This window comes from Ostrea edulis, chromosome 3 (genome assembly GCF_947568905.1).
Source record: "Ostrea edulis chromosome 3, xbOstEdul1.1, whole genome shotgun sequence".
Lineage (NCBI taxonomy): Eukaryota > Metazoa > Mollusca > Bivalvia > Ostreida > Ostreidae > Ostrea > Ostrea edulis.
In genome coordinates, this window is record NC_079166.1 from 53,457,887 (window position 1) to 53,474,646 (window position 16,760).

Sequence of the window (16,760 nt, forward strand, 5' to 3'; positions counted from 1 at the left end):
CAGATTTTATGTTTCATTTATAATGACATGCTAATGAGATTTCCTGTACGACATGATGTTCTGTGACATGGCTCGGCACATCATGGGATATCTAGCAAAGCTCATTTCCATTGCTGTGGTCTTAATTTACTTCAATAAGGTTTATACCAAGAATATCAAATGTGAAAGGTAAGGAATCAATTCGTTTAAAGTTCTTGTCTTGTATTACAAATATTTCTTTGGTTTCGATTATCGTTGTAGAATGGATGATTGCTGCCTTGTTTGGGATGAAATTACAATGGAGTGTAAAGGTATTTTAAAATAAAATTCTCAACTTCTCTTTGTTACAAACTGATGATGAATAACTAAGCTACTCATCCTTTCTCATATACGTCACACATTGAAATACTTATTATCCTCATTGAATTCTTCATTAGATTTGTGTTTGATCACATTTCATGTTTCCACAACTAAGCGATGTTTGGCATTAAATACAACGTTTAGCTCTCTTGTCTTCCTACCTCCCCTTCAATATACATATGTATTTCAAAATACTTATCGCATACAAAGCCTTCATATTCTAACTACAGCAGTGTTTGGATGAACAGATATAAACTGTTCTATCTATCTGCATGTATGAGAAGCGTTAAGTACTATATCAGTACAATAGAGTGCATTGTCCTGATTAAAAGATAAACCGTACAATCCCAGATTCCTTAAATGATGTCTGATCCGTCAACATGTCTTGGACTATCTACCAAGTGTACATATAACAAATAGGCACCACCGTCCCTTTTACTTCTCAGGAAAATCAAAGCATCACCATTATAGACTTCAACACTACCACAGGTGATATCTTTCTCTATCTCTTTTTTCTGTCTGTTTCTCAACTAATCACGTGACAAGCTAGACAGTCTATAAACAGCGCGCAGTCTCTAAATAACTTCTGCTTCCAGAGTGTTCCCCTGGTTATGTGGGTACGAACTGTACAGAAATATGTCCTTATCCGGGTTATGGCGTGGAGTGTCAGATGAAGTGTCAATGTGAGGAGCGACTTTGTGACGTAACTACAGGATGTTTCTCGGTTGTTGGTAAATGTTTTTCTTTTCAATTTCCTGTTCCTTATTATATATCAATTTTTGACAATGATCATTTTCTGTTATTTTCATATGCAAATAAAAATATATTGGGTGATTGCCCTTACCCCTGCACTGTTTTCGATGCAGTGAATGAAAAGATAAGACTGTAAGCTTGAAGGGTATGAATTGAATTCATGTAGCTAAGGTTACCCCCCTCCCCCCACACACATTGCCAATGCATTAAGAAATCTAAGCTTCGAGATTTTTAAAGGCGTAAATAGTTGATGAAACCAATAATATTCCTCACGATCTAGGATTTTTAAGATTCAAGCAAAAATATTTTTTACGTTAAGGTAGCTCATTACACTAAACTTTTATTATATGGCTCGTTAAAACACCTCATTAAGTATGATTTCACCATTGAAAGAGGGATATAAGCTCTCAATTATTTTATATGAATTTTTTGTGATTTTTCCCAACGGCAACAACAACATTATTTATTCTCAAATAGATACAACATGTGTATTGTAGAGAAGTAATTCGTATGCAGATAACATGGAGGACATGCCCTCTCCCTTATAACCATTAAAGACTTGAATAATCTTTAAAGTACAATAACATTTTTGCAATGAAGAAGCTATTTAAATTTATATTTGTCTGGTATATTTGTATAATATTTAAGGTTTCCAATCTTGATTTTTTAATAGTTCCATCAGTACTACATGTATAAATAAATAATGGAACTCATCAGCCAAAATTTCAAAGCGACAGTTTTTTTTTTTAGTGAAAAACTTGAAGAACATGTTCATGCTAAATTCATTTTGTTTCACGGAGGCAGTTTTTCTGAAATTCGGGGATACCCCCCCCCCCACTTTAACTCTAAAAATCATATAAATCGCTTATTTCTTGATTTAAACTCGAATTATTCTGGCTAATTTTTGTCAATACACGTCTTTTAAACTTATTTTCACAAATTTTTGAATCAAGACATAAGTTCCAATTGGTTTTATCATAAATTTAAATAACTTGATATTATCGATTTTTCATGCAACACCTTTAGGGAAATTAACATGAGACGTGCAACACCTTCTTTCGCTGTGATTTGGTGCATGATATGAATATATATCTAATAAAACATGCCTAAAAGATTCAAATATAAACGTTCTAATTTTTCTTTTAGAAAAAAATATTTATGAAAATTGAAAACGTTATTTGTTAATACTTTTTAAATCTACGGATAAAATCTTTAAAAAACATGTCATTTGAAAAAGAGATATATCGAAGAAATATATCATGAAAAGAAATAAGGGATCAAAGTTTTACATGTGAGTACCTAGGAAAATCTTTAAAAACCTTTTCAAGAATCACTAGCCTAGAAAAGTTTAAATCTATTTGACAGCATCTGACATAGTGCAGATTCAAGTTTCTTAAAATCATGCCCCCCCCCCCCCCCCGGGGGGGGGGGGGGGGGGAGATGAGGCCACAATAGGAGATCAAAGTTTTACAGGTGAATCTTTAAAAATCTTCTTCTCAAGAACCACTGGCCTAGAAAAGTTGAAATACTTGGCAGCTTTCTGGCATAGTGCTGACGCAAGTTTGTTAAGATCATGGACCTCAGGGGTAGGGTGGGGCCACAATAAGGAATCAAATTTTACATGCGAGTGTATACGGAAATTTTTTAAAAGCTTCTTTTCACTAGGCCAGAAAAGTTAACATGAAAGTTTCCTGACATAGATTATTTCCAAGTTTGTGCAAATCATGGACCTGGGGTGTAGGGTGGGCGCCACATTAGGGGATCAAAGTGTTATATGCTGATATATATATATATATATATATATATATATATATATATATATATAAATGGTGGTGGTTTCGTTGTAAAGCGTATTTGCTGACGATGGAGAAATCAGATAAATTTAGAAGGAAAACTTCCAAAACAATGTGATTGTGGAATAAAATGGTGGGAAGATAATGATATGGCGTGATTAAGTTCAAAACAATATTTGGTAATCTGTACCATTGATGATTCGGATATGGTAAATAGTGCTGACAACGAAAAATAATATGATTACCAGAAGAACACGATTAAACAACAAACAATGTCAATCAATATATATATATATATATATATATATATATATATGCAAAATTTTTAAAAATATCTCTTGAACTAATTAGTTAGGGCTTTCATATTTTGTATATACATTTGGTGGAAAGATCTCTCATGTGATGCAATGACGAGTGATCTTGTGACTTTCACCTGGAAGTTTGACCTACTTTTAATAAAAAGCTTACCTATCGATTGATCAATGTGTCGTGATCTATTTAAGTTCATCTTTCCTATCTTGTATATATTTTGTATGGCATGACCTTTCATTTGATATCATGATATTTGACCTTGCGACTTTGAACTCGGAGTTTGACCTACTTTTAAAAAGACATAACCTATTAAATAAATATAAGGAACTATCTCTCGTAGGGCTATCATATTTTGTACATGTATCATATAGATTCTTTATGGCAAGACCTTGTACACAATGGTGTTTGATCTTTTGACCTCTAGAGTTTGACCTACTTTTAAAAAAATCCTTACCTATTCAATATCCTCTGAACTATTTAATGTAGGGCTTTCATATTTCGTATATTGGTTCTTTATGGAAAGACTTTATCATTTCGTGAAATTTGACCTTGTGACTTTTACCTTGAAGTTGGACTTACTTTTAAAATCTCTGACCTATTCAATATCTCTCGAACTATTTTAAATAAATTGGTTGGTTCTGAAACTTGCCTGATTTATGATTGAGATATGAAGTGACTATTGTTAAGTTTAATTGATTTGTATTATTTCAGATGGCTGTAGATCAGGCTACTATGGTGATAGGTGTTTGTACAGATGTAGATATCCAAATTACGGTAAACAATGTCAACAGGTGTGTCAGTGTAACGAAGAGGCCTGCCATTACATAACTGGTTGTCCATTGAATGAAGGTACCTTATTTAATGATGAATGACTTTATTTCTATTACAATGTCATTAGAAAGAAGAGAACATCGCCATACTCTAGAAATACACGTTATTTTAATTTCAGACACTTCCTTTTTTCTTCCTGAAACACATGTACCCAAGATAAGTACTAAGGAAAACTCACACGATCCAACGGTTAACTTGGTCGTTATATCATCGACAGCTTTGGTCTTTGTCGTCGTTTTGGCGTTAGTTGTCATGCTTGTATTCTGCCGAGTCCGGAAATCAACAACAAACACCCGTCTTGTGGCAAACACGACAACCTCTCACGGTAACGTCTGCGCAGTGAACACTGACAGAACGTATTGTGATTCAAATGCTGTTGCAGGGTCCAGTCACTTATACATGTCAACATCACGTGATCCAGATCATCTTACCGAGCAATGTAGAATTGACCCAATGCAATTTCGAGATCGTTCAAATACCGTGATATACCCATTGTCAGAAAACTACTATGAACCTGTTGAGTTTCGTCCGCCTGGAGAAGATGGGAGATCCAGTGTGCTGATGGAAAATTCGTGTACGTCAGAATCCAACTACCATAGAGTCACAGAAGACAGATCTAGTTATGTTAAAATGGAGATATGAGGTTGAGTCTTAGAGAGCACATCTTTTTAACGCAATACATTGATCGATTTATTGTATATCGTTGAACGCCCCTTTCGAGATTTTTTCACTCATAAAGAGACGTCATTTATTTTAAATACCGTCTGCAACTAAACCTGCAACTTCTGCAAAATGGCGAATATTTATACGGTGACTTTGATATTGGAAGCGAGGAAATGGAGGCAGGGTTATATTTGCTTTATGATGAGGATATCCTGTTGTTTGCGGGCAACCAACAGCCGTCAATGGCCATTGGCGAGGCAAGTTAACAGGCTCGACAAATTATGTTCATGTCAAGGTATCGCATTGAGTCTTCATAAAATCGTACACGAGAAATCTCTCAGTTCGTGTTTATCTTCTTTTACACATACGGGAGGTGAAAGAAAGCAACCTACCTGCACTTCGTCTAAATCTGTCCTACGTGTATAACCACTAGTTTGTCAGTGTAAATGCTACAGCCATGAGTCCTGACGATGCACATGCCGTTGTTCCATTCCAAAACTTGCAAATACCTTACTAAGAGCTTAACGTCAACTTGACCAATCCATCCTCCGTTAATTCTCTAAGATCCTCTGAATTTCTGTTGAAATCTGTTTAAAGCAATTGCATTTTCAACTTCATGTACTGTAGGCCAATGGTTTCTCCATCTCTGTGCTGATCGAATAAATCACATAACGGATGTACTCCACTTTTGTTGTTTTTAATTGAGTTGACTCTACGCTCTAAATTATCTTCTTTTTACACTTATTTCATCTTTTATATTCCATCTATATTTCATATCAATTGTTTTTGATGTTGTGCTCAATTGTTTATTCGTGTAAGATCTAATGAATTATATATTGTGTTGTCTGATCATTTGCTAAATAAGTATGGAAGCTCGAAAACAACATTTAAATCAAAATATTGAAAATATAAATATTTACATATAAGAAATAACATATCTTTCTTAGAGGTTCCTGGGGGACATGACATGAAGTTGGTACGTTGTCAAATCTGCAATAACGTCACCATCAGAACCCACGGGCTTTCTCTCCGTTATCACTGCATTCAATGTGAATTTGATCACGTGACTAACTTCATGTCATATTCCAACGAAACTACCGCCGCGGTAGCTCAGTGGTAGAGCGTTCGCTTCGTAACAGGGAGGTCGTGAGTTTGAGTGCCGCTTGACGCCAAACCTAAGACGTAAAATATAGGTAGTAATTGCTTCTTCGCCAAACTCTCGGCATTTAAAAGAATCACGGGTCTTTCGGATATGACCGTAAAATCGAGACAGGCGTTGGTACGTCAAAGAACCATCACTGCTACGGTCCTGAGCGGTAAGTATAGGTCTAAATTTGTGGTACTTCACCTACAGCAGGTGACGTCTCAATATGAGTGAATAATTCTCGACGGGACGTAAAACGAACAAAATGATAAACGACATTTATTAAGAAAACCCACCCTTAACACGTTCATTCAATTTGATAAACCTAGATTTGCATTTGATACATATAGTCTTCAACGTTAGATATAGTTTCACATTTGATAAACAAAGTTTATCAGCCGTAAACTAAAGTTTACAAAGCGTTAACAATAATCAATGCTGTTTACGCCAGATAAACATAGTGCTATATTTATCTTAGTCTTGTGAAGTCGGCGTACCTTAGTGGTGATCCGGAGAGTCGGATCATCTCAGTGAAATAAACAGTATCGACACACGGAAAAACTATAGGTACATAAATTCAGAATATCATCATTTCACGACGTTTTGTCAGTATGAACCTGTGCTCGTCTGTCAATGTATTTCTTGATCATAACATTAAATAAGACAGAGATTTATGAAATGACACAATCGTAAGTAAAATGATAAAATATGACTACAACAAATAACTGTTAAGATTGTATTTAGTACAGGAGATGTATAACAATGTTCAGCACGAGGCTATTTTCTGCAGATTATCTGCATGTGTCCTGTCTAGAACCCCGGATGTTACTCCACATATCTCCAATAAATCCATATACTCAGTTTAATAGACATTGCATGGTATTGCATGCATGTCAGAATACGTTGTTAAAAATATCAAATAGAATGTAAATTTTCTATATGTTTTGATGGCTGAATCCAAGAATGCAAATTATTTGCTAAATAGAGAGGTAACAATGCGGTGTGAATGTAAGGTATGTAACAGGTAATGTTAACGAATTTTATGATAAGGAAATTGGAGTGAGTTTCATCGACATTTCATTTTAGGCGATTTCAGATCTCGACATGTTTTACCAACAAATCAAAGATCGATCTACACAATAATGTATAAAGGAAGAAAAATTTGAAACAAAATTAACAATTAGATTGCTTAAAATATACATGAAACCACCCTAGATAGATTTGGAATACTAAAAAATCGCATATGTTGGGAGGGTTGCATTCTTGATGGTTGAAAAAAAGAAAAACGTTCACCTAAATGCAACAAAAATAGGTACAAGTCTTCCAATTTTGGTATCAAGGAAGTCTTTGTACTTAGAAATAGGATGGGTACCTATCATTGAGCGGCATCAAAGAACGAAACTAACTATTAAGCAAAAAATTCATACTGTAGAAATACCTAAATATCTAAGTGAAATAATGCCAAACAAACGGGGAAGTATTTCAAAATACACGACTCATAACAGTCAATAACTATATAATTCCTAAGTGTGGATTAGATACAGTCATTCGTTTCTGATACGTCTAAAAATGGAATTCATTAATCACGAGAAGCAAGCTATCCTAGTGAATTTCGTAAACGTATGACCAAAATTTTTGAATTCAAAAATGTATTTCTGATGTAATAAATTTTGCATAGATATTCAAACTAAACTAAAACAGAACTGCTTACTGAGGATTTATAGTACATATTAAACACTAATAATACACAATATTGTACAGAGTAAACACTAATAATACACAATATTGTACATAATAAATGCTAATAACACAATATTGTACAGAGCAAACACTAATAATGCACTACATTGTACATAATAAACACTAATAATACACTACATTGTACATAGTAAACGCTAATAATACACTACATTGTACATAGTAAACGCTAATAAAACACAATATTGTACAGAGTAAACACTAATAATACATAATATTGTACAGATTAAACACTGATAAATACACAATATTATACAGAGTAAACACTAATGATACACAATAGTGTACAGAGTAAACACTAATGATACACAATAATGTACATAGTAAATACTAATAATACACAATATTGTACAGTGTAAATACTAATAATACACTATATTGTACAGAGAAACACTAATGATACACAATAGTGTACAGAGTAAATACTAATAATACACTATATTGTACAGATTAAACACTAATAGTACACAATATTGTACACAGTGAACACTGATAATACACAATATTGTACAGAGTAAACACTAATAGTACACAATATTGTACAGAGTAAACACTAATGATACACAATAGTGTACAGAGTAAATACTAAAAAAGAACACTAATGACACACAATATTGTACAGAGTAAAGACTAATGATACACAATATTGTACAGAGTAAACACTAATAATACACAATATTGCACAGAGTAAACACTAATAATACACTATATTGTACAGAGTAGACACTAATAATACACAATATTGTACAGAGTAAACGCTAATAATACATAATATTGTACAGAGTAAACACTGATAATACACTATATTGTACAGAGTAAACTCTGATAATACACAATATTGTACAGAGTAAACACTAATGATACACAATAGTGTACAGAGTAAACACTAATGATACACAATAATGTACAGAATAAACACTAATGATACACAATAGTGTACAAAGTAAACACTAATAATACACAATATTGTACAGAGTAAAGACTAATGATACACAATATTGTACAGAGTAAACACTAATAATACACAATATTGTACAGAGTAAACTCTGATAATACACAATATTGTACAGAGTAAACACTAATAATACACAACATTGTACAGAGAAACACTAATAATACACAATATTGTACAGAGTAAACACTGATAATACACAATATTGTACAGAGTAAACACTAATAATACACAATAGTGTACAGAGTAAACACTGATAATACACAATATTGTACAGAGTAAACTCTGATAATACACAATAGTGTACAGAGTAAACACTGATAATACACAATATAGAGTAAACACTAATAATACACAATATTGTACAGATAAACACTAAAAATACATAATATTGTACAGAGTAAACACTAATAATACACTATATTGTACAGAGTAAACACTAATAATACACAATAGTGTACATAGTAAACACTGATAATACACAATATTGTACAGAGTAAACTCTGATAATACACAATAGTGTACAGAGTAAACACTGATAATACACAATAGTGTACAAAGTAAATACTAATAATTCACAATATTGTACAGAGAAACACTAATGATACACAATATTGTACAGAGTAAAGACTAATGATACACAATATTGTGGAGAGCAAAAAGACGCGTATCATTGATTTCTTCCGATGCAAAAATGACATGCACATAGTGTTTTAGAAAAAGTATGACGTTAATGTTATATTCGCCTCTTGCTTAAATAATTGACATTTGGGACGAATTGGTTAATCTTTGCTGAGGTAAACTAATCTATCATTGACTCTTATAAGTTTAGCTAATTATAAATCACCAATGCATGTCTATTATACATGTACATGCACAATGCAAGTTTCCAACTGCTTCACACACATGCACGCACGCATACACAGCCTTTACGATTATGTTTGGAGAAGAACCAGTGAAAGAAAGCACGTGTTACAGCTATTTATAAGATACCCCGATTCTTTATTACGCTCCTAGTTTACGTCATATCACATTTTATTACATGCGTAGTTATTTCGGATTTCAAACATTTCGGTTGAGCATCACTGGAGAGACATTATTTGTCGAAATGCGCATCTGGTGCATCAAAATTCGTACCGTATAAGTTTTACATGCATACAGTGTACCGTTACTCCTCACGAAACATTAACTGCTATGAAGGAGAGAAGTGGTGAAATCAAATGTGGATTCTCAACAATTAAAAAAAAAAACATTTAGTAAATGACTAAAGCTAAAATCTACCAAATGCGGCCCTGTCGATTGTAGAAAATCAAAATTCAATACAGATGATTTTGATTATTTCATTTCTGCAGTTTTTAAATCTCACGAGCGAAATTGTAAATACTAAAACCGGGCATGGTTTCTAAAATTCCTCTATTCCAAATAAAACAATGGAAGTTGATATAACAAAAATGACTTTTTCTGGAAATTTGTCCTCCCGTATAGGTCTCTTCTTTTGTTACCCTGAATTGATCTCTTCAAGCAATAACGCATCATATACAAAAATGTACATGTAGGGAGGGGGCACGGTGTCACACAGCGTTTTTTTGTAGGGAGGGGGCACGGTGTCACACAGCTTGGTTTTGTAGGGAGGGGGCACGGTGTCACACAGCGTGGTTTTGTAGGGAGGGGACACGGTGTCACACAGCGTGGTTTTATAGGGAGAGAGCACGGTGTCACACAGCGTGGTTTTGTAGGGAGGGGGCACGGTGTCACACAGCGTGGTTTTGTAGGGAGAGAGCACGGTGTCACACAGCGTGGTTTTGTAGGGAGAGGGCACGGTGTCACACAGCGTGGTTTTGTAGGGAGGGGACACGGTGTCACACAGCGTGGTTTTATAGGGAGAGGGCACGGTGTCACACAGCGTGGTTTTGTAGGGGGGGGGGCACGGTGTCACACAGCGTGGTTTTGTAGGGAGGGGGCACGGTGTCACACAGCGTGGTTTTGTAGGGAGGAGGCACGGTGTCACACAGCGTGGTTTTGTAGGGAGGGGGCACGGTGTCACACAGCGTGGTTTTGTAGGGAGGGGGCACGGTGTCACACAGCGTGGTTTTGTAGGGAGGAGGCACGGTGTCACACAGCGTGGTTTTGTAGGGAGGGGGCACGGTGTCACACAGCGTGGTTTTGTAGGGAGGGGGCACGGTGTCACACAGCGTGGTTTTGTAGGGAGGGGGCACGGTGTCACACAGCGTGGTTTTGTAGGGAGGGGGCACGGTGTCACACAGCGTGGTTTTGTAGGGAGGGGGCACGGTGTCACACAGCGTGGTTTTGTAGGGAGGGGGCACGGTGTCACACAGCGTGGTTTTGTAGGGAGGGGGCACGGTGTCACACAGCGTGGTTTTGTAGGGAGGGGGCACGGTGTCACACAGCGTGGTTTTGTAGGGAGGGGACACGGTGTCACACAGCGTGGTTTTAAGCAAACACGACTTAAAGCAGAAATATCTGTATGCATATCCATACACCCAGTAATTTGTTTGCGTTTGAAAAAAGTATTTTTTGGTACAAACAATGTTAAGTTATTTTAAAATAGAACAATTTTTGTTCTTTAAAGGACTGTAATACCTGGACCATAGGCATGTGCACTTCTAACAGAAACTTAACATTCTAGGTTGAAATAAAAGTTTAGGACAGAGTTTAAAAAATCTTGAAACATGCAAACATTTTATTTTAAGTCTTGTTGCTAGCGCCACAAACTATACCCAAAACATTTTTTTTCTTAATTCTCTTCACAATTGTGTATGAAATATTGCTGATTCCGTTAATATCTACAAACTGATCCCCCCTGTGTACGGTCACGTGCTACCCTGTTAGGTTCCAATCTATAAGTAAAGGTCGCAACATCGGTGAAAACGCATTCTCTCTAGAGTTCCATGCGTTACGAGCACTGCGTTATGCGCCCTCTGGTGAGAGAATGGTGAAAACATACTCTTGTGCATGCGGAAGCTAACTTTTCCCTATAACAACCGGTTTAACCTCGCTTATATACTTACCGTTTAGGGCCGTAGCAGCGAGGGTTCTTTAATGTACCAACGCTTTTGCCGCGACACGGAATCTCCTAAGATCATATTTTAAGATCATATCTGAAATCGCTCAGCATTTAGAAGTGAGAATCACGGGTCTTTCGGACAAGACCCTAAAAACTGAGGGATCGTGTCGCGGCAGGCATTGGTGGATGTTGCTAAAACGGGAACGGAAAACGGATTTTTTTTTTTTTTTTTTTTTTTTTTTTTTTTTTATAGAATTAGCATTATTAATGTAGCTTAGATAGCATCTAAAATCAGGCAAAGACACTTTATCCTAAATATGCGAGAATTTCTGGCATTTTATTTCTTATCTAACTTCTGATATCTTATTACCGGTCGACAGGGGATGCTTACTCATCCTAGGCACTGATCCCACCTCTGGTGTGTCCAAGGGACCGTGTTTGCCCAACTATCTATTTTGTATTGCATATACATGTAGGAGTTATGGGATTGATCATTGTTCGTTATCTTCATCTTTCATTTAGATTAAAGGGGTATTAGCTGTCATTTTGTAACCAATAATTAAATTCAATGACAATTCCTCTACATCATATGTTTCAGGAAAAACACTGGTATTCAATTATTTCAAACACTTTTAAACCTCAAAGCAGGCACGTGAATATGTAATTTTGATGATTAAATAATTGTTGTCTCTTGCAAGATAATGATTCTTTCTTATATATTTCTTTACACTAAAAGTGGTCATCTAATGTGGTTTTATCAGGTTTTTCTTGTTTTATACAAAATGAATGTTTTTAATAGTCATTAATATATATTCCTATACTATTGAGAGATTTTGCGGGGAAAAAAAGGTTGCCATCACTTTCACAGCTAATAATGAGATGATTTTTTAATTACATTCGGAAGGGTCATAAACGTTACCTTAGTCGTCGTTAATTCTATTTCAATCGTTTCCCCCCGCCGTATCTTGGTCCAACACCTCTCAGCAGGATACCGGTGTTATATATAGTAACCTTTCCCCCTATCCCGACTAACTTTCCATAGTAAGTTTTCTAAAATCAAAACCAAAAACGTGAGGGGGGAACCCTGCTATGGGGGAAGATCTACTATATATTAATGTTTCCCCCCAGGGGAAAGGCTACTATATAGCCATTTTTCCGAGGGGGGGGGATCTACTATGGGGGAAAGGCTACTATACAACACTGGTACATGTACGGAATTTCGCTTTACATCAATCGTTCCCACATGTTCACACCAGACTCGTTCGCTTTGAAACACATATTCATTTTATACCAGGCGTAGAACTAAAATCAAATCCAAGTTCAATTATCTTTAAAAATATCTAGTTTTCTTAAAAGCAAGTTCGATTATGTTTGGGGAAAATTGATGAGAAAATTATTTTCTCTTTTTCAATGTTGTTTTAAGGGGGAGGGGGTGAAAACCTCTTATTCATTGGATAGGCTCATAAGATCGTGGCCAGAATAAAGAAATGAAATTTGAAAGGGGTTGATTTATAATTCATGTATTTTTAGTACATTTTTTGAAATTTATTTATTCTATTTTTGTGTAACAACATCAGGGATGGGGATGGAGATATTTCAGAATTTCTGAATCAGAAAATGGCTAAGCCGGGGAAAGGGGTAAATGTAACCACAGACTCTTGCTTAATTGATATTTTCATAATAAGCTATAATGGTTTTAAAATAGATATGCATTAGTGTGAAGTACATGTATGAAATGGTGGATTCTGTGGATGACTTCCCGTTTTATCTATAATATCTTCTTCCCTTGTTCATTATCATCCATTTAGTTTCACTAAAGCCTGACTTTCTCATAACAATATCCTGTTTTCCGTTCCGCGTTTTTAATAGTTTGTTTTGAGTTAGCGCTATGTCGTGACGGCTTCACCTCTGATTGTTTAACCCGATTTTTTTTTTAATTACGAAAGTTCCACCATTTTTGAGATTTGTTGAGCTCTTACAGACCAATTTGTTGGATACAAAGACGGGGATATTTTCCATAAGAAACTTGCACTTTAAACAGTTTTGTAGACAATAATTTTAGGCATTGTGTTCACTGATGCGTGACCTTTCCACGACTTCTTCTGGTTCAAATCAACTTTCCTTTGTTCCTAATTGTACGTATTATCAAGTTAAAAAAAATAAATAAATTTCGTACTCGGCTAGGTATTCAAATGTCGTACGACTTGATTTCCTTCTGTCTCAGATTCATTGTATTGGTAAGTCGTCCTATTAATTTTTTTGTTTTTTTTACAAAAGATATGTAAATAAATTAAGTTGCCGTATGATTTGACTGTCTTCCGTCTTTAATTGTAATAGTAGGTCGCTCTATCAAATTTCGTGCACGTCAAGATATTCAATAGTTGTATGATATGTTTTGTCAGATCAACTGACCTACCTCTGATAGGTCATACTAAAAAAATTCGCGTTATAAGAGGAACGAAAGCTGGACGCAGGCTCATCAGGCATGTCCATACGGTGTGTGTTGAGCGGTCTAGATATGTGGGACACCAACAATTTAGAGTTAACATGGATAACCTAGTTTGTATATCATGTGATACATCCAGTACTCACATATCAACTGTAACAGTCTCTGATGAGCCTAGCGAGGTTGTCCCTATTCCAACGGTTGAGGATCAGTTTTCCAAACAGAGGAGAATACAGGTGAGATTTCTTTGGAGAGAAATGTAAACATCAAACAATTTAGTGGTGTAAATGAACATAACATAGTGCATATACCTACCAAAAACAAGCAGGTGCACATTACAGACAAATCCATCAGTTTGTATCTGATTAATGCAAGATCTATAGCAGGAAAAGCTGTATCCCTCTGAATATATCACTGATAAGAGTGTCGACATCTTGGCTATAACTGAAATCTGGTTGCGTGAAGGAGATGGTTAACATAAAAATTACCTATGCCCCTCGGGGTAAAAATACATTGGTGAGCCCAGACCTATATCCAAAGGGGCTAGAGGGGGAGGGGTTGGCTTTGTTATCAGGGCCAGTATAGATATCACATGTACCCCTCAACCTGAATTCAAAACATTTGAAACTTGCACGGTCAAACTCAATGGTAACCATCCTGTCACTCTAATGCTTGTGTATCATCCTCCCCCTCACGACAAAATGGTCTCACAGTGACCCAATTTCTCCAGGAGTGGGAACAATTCCTGTCACATGTGTGCACCACTACGCCATCCCAACTGTGCATCCTCGGAGACATGGACATCCATTATGACGAACCGGACATGTCCAACACCAAACAGATACAGAACATAGTGGCTGGATTAGACCTCAAACAACATGTAGATGTCCTCCACTCATGCAGCTGGACACACTCTGGACTTGGTGTCCACAAGGGATGACCCTATGTACTCAATAGTGAAGTCAATCTCAGTGATTGATAAAGGGATACCAGACCATTATGCTGTTACATGCCAACTCCATGCTTGTCCATTACATCTGGCAAACAAAGCTCGACTAGCTAGGCAATTGACGCGCATCCCTGTGGAAATATTGACACAGCAGCTAGGAGAATCGCTATCTTCCACCAAAGAGGGGAGCAATGTCAACCATCTGCTGTCAGATGTCGATTCCAAAGCAAAAGAGGTTCTGGACAACATGGCACCCCTTCGAATCATCACCATTAAAGGCGAATCCCTCAAACCGTGGTACAATGACTCAATCCATGAAGCCAGGCAACGGAGATGACAGTTGGAGGATAAAGCCATGAACTCAGGCCTGGATGTGCATAGACAGATGCTTGCGGATTAGACCCGAGCTATGGTGCACATGATCAACTCCTCTAAGTCCAGCTATTATGAGGAAAAAATCACCACAGCGTACAGTAAAGAGACTTTCAGAGTTATTAGCAGTCTGGTGAATTATAATGCAGGGACTCCCTTATCACCGACTACCAGTAACCAGACCCTTACCGACGATTTTGTGCAGTTTTTCTACAGCAAAGTTCAAAAGATCACACAGAGTCTCGATGCCTCAGATCTCCACGACAATACAGCTTCTCCTGACTTGGACAGACCAGTGCCTCATCTTGGTTCATTCAAGGTCCAGACGCAGAAAGAAGTGGACAAGGTCATCAGGAGCTGTGCTAATAAGACCTGCTCACTGGATGCCATCTCCACTTCGCTCTTGAAGAACAGCACTGTTCTCTCTGTGGTGCTACCGACTATTACTGAGCTGATGAATACATCACTTTCAACCGGGGTCTTTCCAAATGAGCTGAAACGTGCACTTGTTACACCACATCTGAAAAAGCCTGAACTTGATATGAAAACGTTTAGTAACTATAGACCTGTCTCAAATATCCCATTCATCAGCAAGGTCATCGAGCGTGTTGTTGCACAGCAGCTTAATAGTCATCTCACCAGGAATGGTCTACATGATGATTTGCAGTCAGCTTATAAGACCGGTACCATCACTGAGACAGCTATCCTGCAAATAAAAGCAGACGTAGAAGCAGTACTGGATGAAGGTAACGCTATGCTCCTAGTCCTTCTTGACCTAAGTGCGACATTTGATATCATCGATCATACCCTCTTGCTGGAGAGACTACGTGGAGAAGTTGGATTGATGGACACAGCACTCCGTTGGGTACAATCTTACCTGAGTGGCTGCATCCAAGCGGTGAAGATCAACACCAGTGTGTCCTCAGATTTACCACTGTCCACAAGGGTCTGTGTGTTCTCGACCCCCTTGTCTTCCTGGTGTACCTTCTCCCACTCAGGAGAGTTTTCAACCAGTATGCCATAAATCGCAGATCTGTAGCTCACTGGGAAGATGTTGGGATAGACCAGAGGGCTACAGTTCCACTCTTTACATGTATATAAACTTTCAATTTACGGCGCAGAAAAAAAAATGCGCAAGGCTTAGGCCTTATGCATCGCCGTCTCAAGAATTCAATATAAAAAATGTCTTACTCAAAGCATTATTTTAGGTTTCATTTTTGAAAAAAACTTTCTTGTAGAGACCATTGTCGGAACCCATGGAGTTTTCTCTAAATCCTTTACACTGCATTCAATAGCGTAAAGGAGAGAAAACCCGTTGTGGTCCGACGATGTTTAGAGGGAATTCAGTTTCATTTTTTTTGCCTTTGTTTATTTCTTCTTTTTTTCTACGTCAGTGTCTCATCCAAAAACAATGCTTTATCAT

The 16,760-nt window shown here is 36.8% G+C and overlaps 2 protein-coding genes across 2 annotated transcripts; one reads left to right on the forward strand and one right to left on the reverse strand.

Annotated features, from left to right (window-relative positions):
* Positions 1–5,371, forward strand: LOC125674922 (multiple epidermal growth factor-like domains protein 10). The gene is made up of 5 exons (XM_048912292.2): positions 1–168; positions 241–290; positions 936–1,070; positions 3,909–4,046; positions 4,147–5,371. Exons 1-5 carry the CDS (start codon positions 53–55, stop codon positions 4,668–4,670), a joined length of 963 nt encoding a protein of 320 aa, XP_048768249.2. The 5' UTR covers positions 1–52; the 3' UTR covers positions 4,671–5,371.
* Positions 5,372–10,440: 5,069 nt separating this feature from the next.
* On the reverse strand, positions 10,441–11,161 carry LOC130053587 (uncharacterized). The gene is made up of 2 exons (XM_056160936.1): positions 11,147–11,161; positions 10,441–11,010 (listed from the first exon to the last, which is right to left on the reverse strand). The coding sequence occupies exons 1-2, from the start codon at positions 11,159–11,161 to the stop codon at positions 10,441–10,443; spliced, it is 585 nt and encodes a 194-aa protein (XP_056016911.1).
* Positions 11,162–16,760: the final 5,599 nt, after the last annotated feature.

Excerpts from the sequence above, each read along its gene's own strand:
- LOC125674922 (XM_048912292.2), top strand. The coding sequence starts at position 53 with ATGATGTTCTGTGACATGGCTCGGCACATCATGGGATATCTAGCAAAG. Across the intron at positions 169-240 it reads AAGAATATCAAATGTGAAAG|AATGGATGATTGCTGCCTTG; the intron begins GTAAGGAATCAA and ends TTATCGTTGTAG. Across the intron at positions 1,071-3,908 it reads AGGATGTTTCTCGGTTGTTG|ATGGCTGTAGATCAGGCTAC; the intron begins GTAAATGTTTTT and ends GTATTATTTCAG.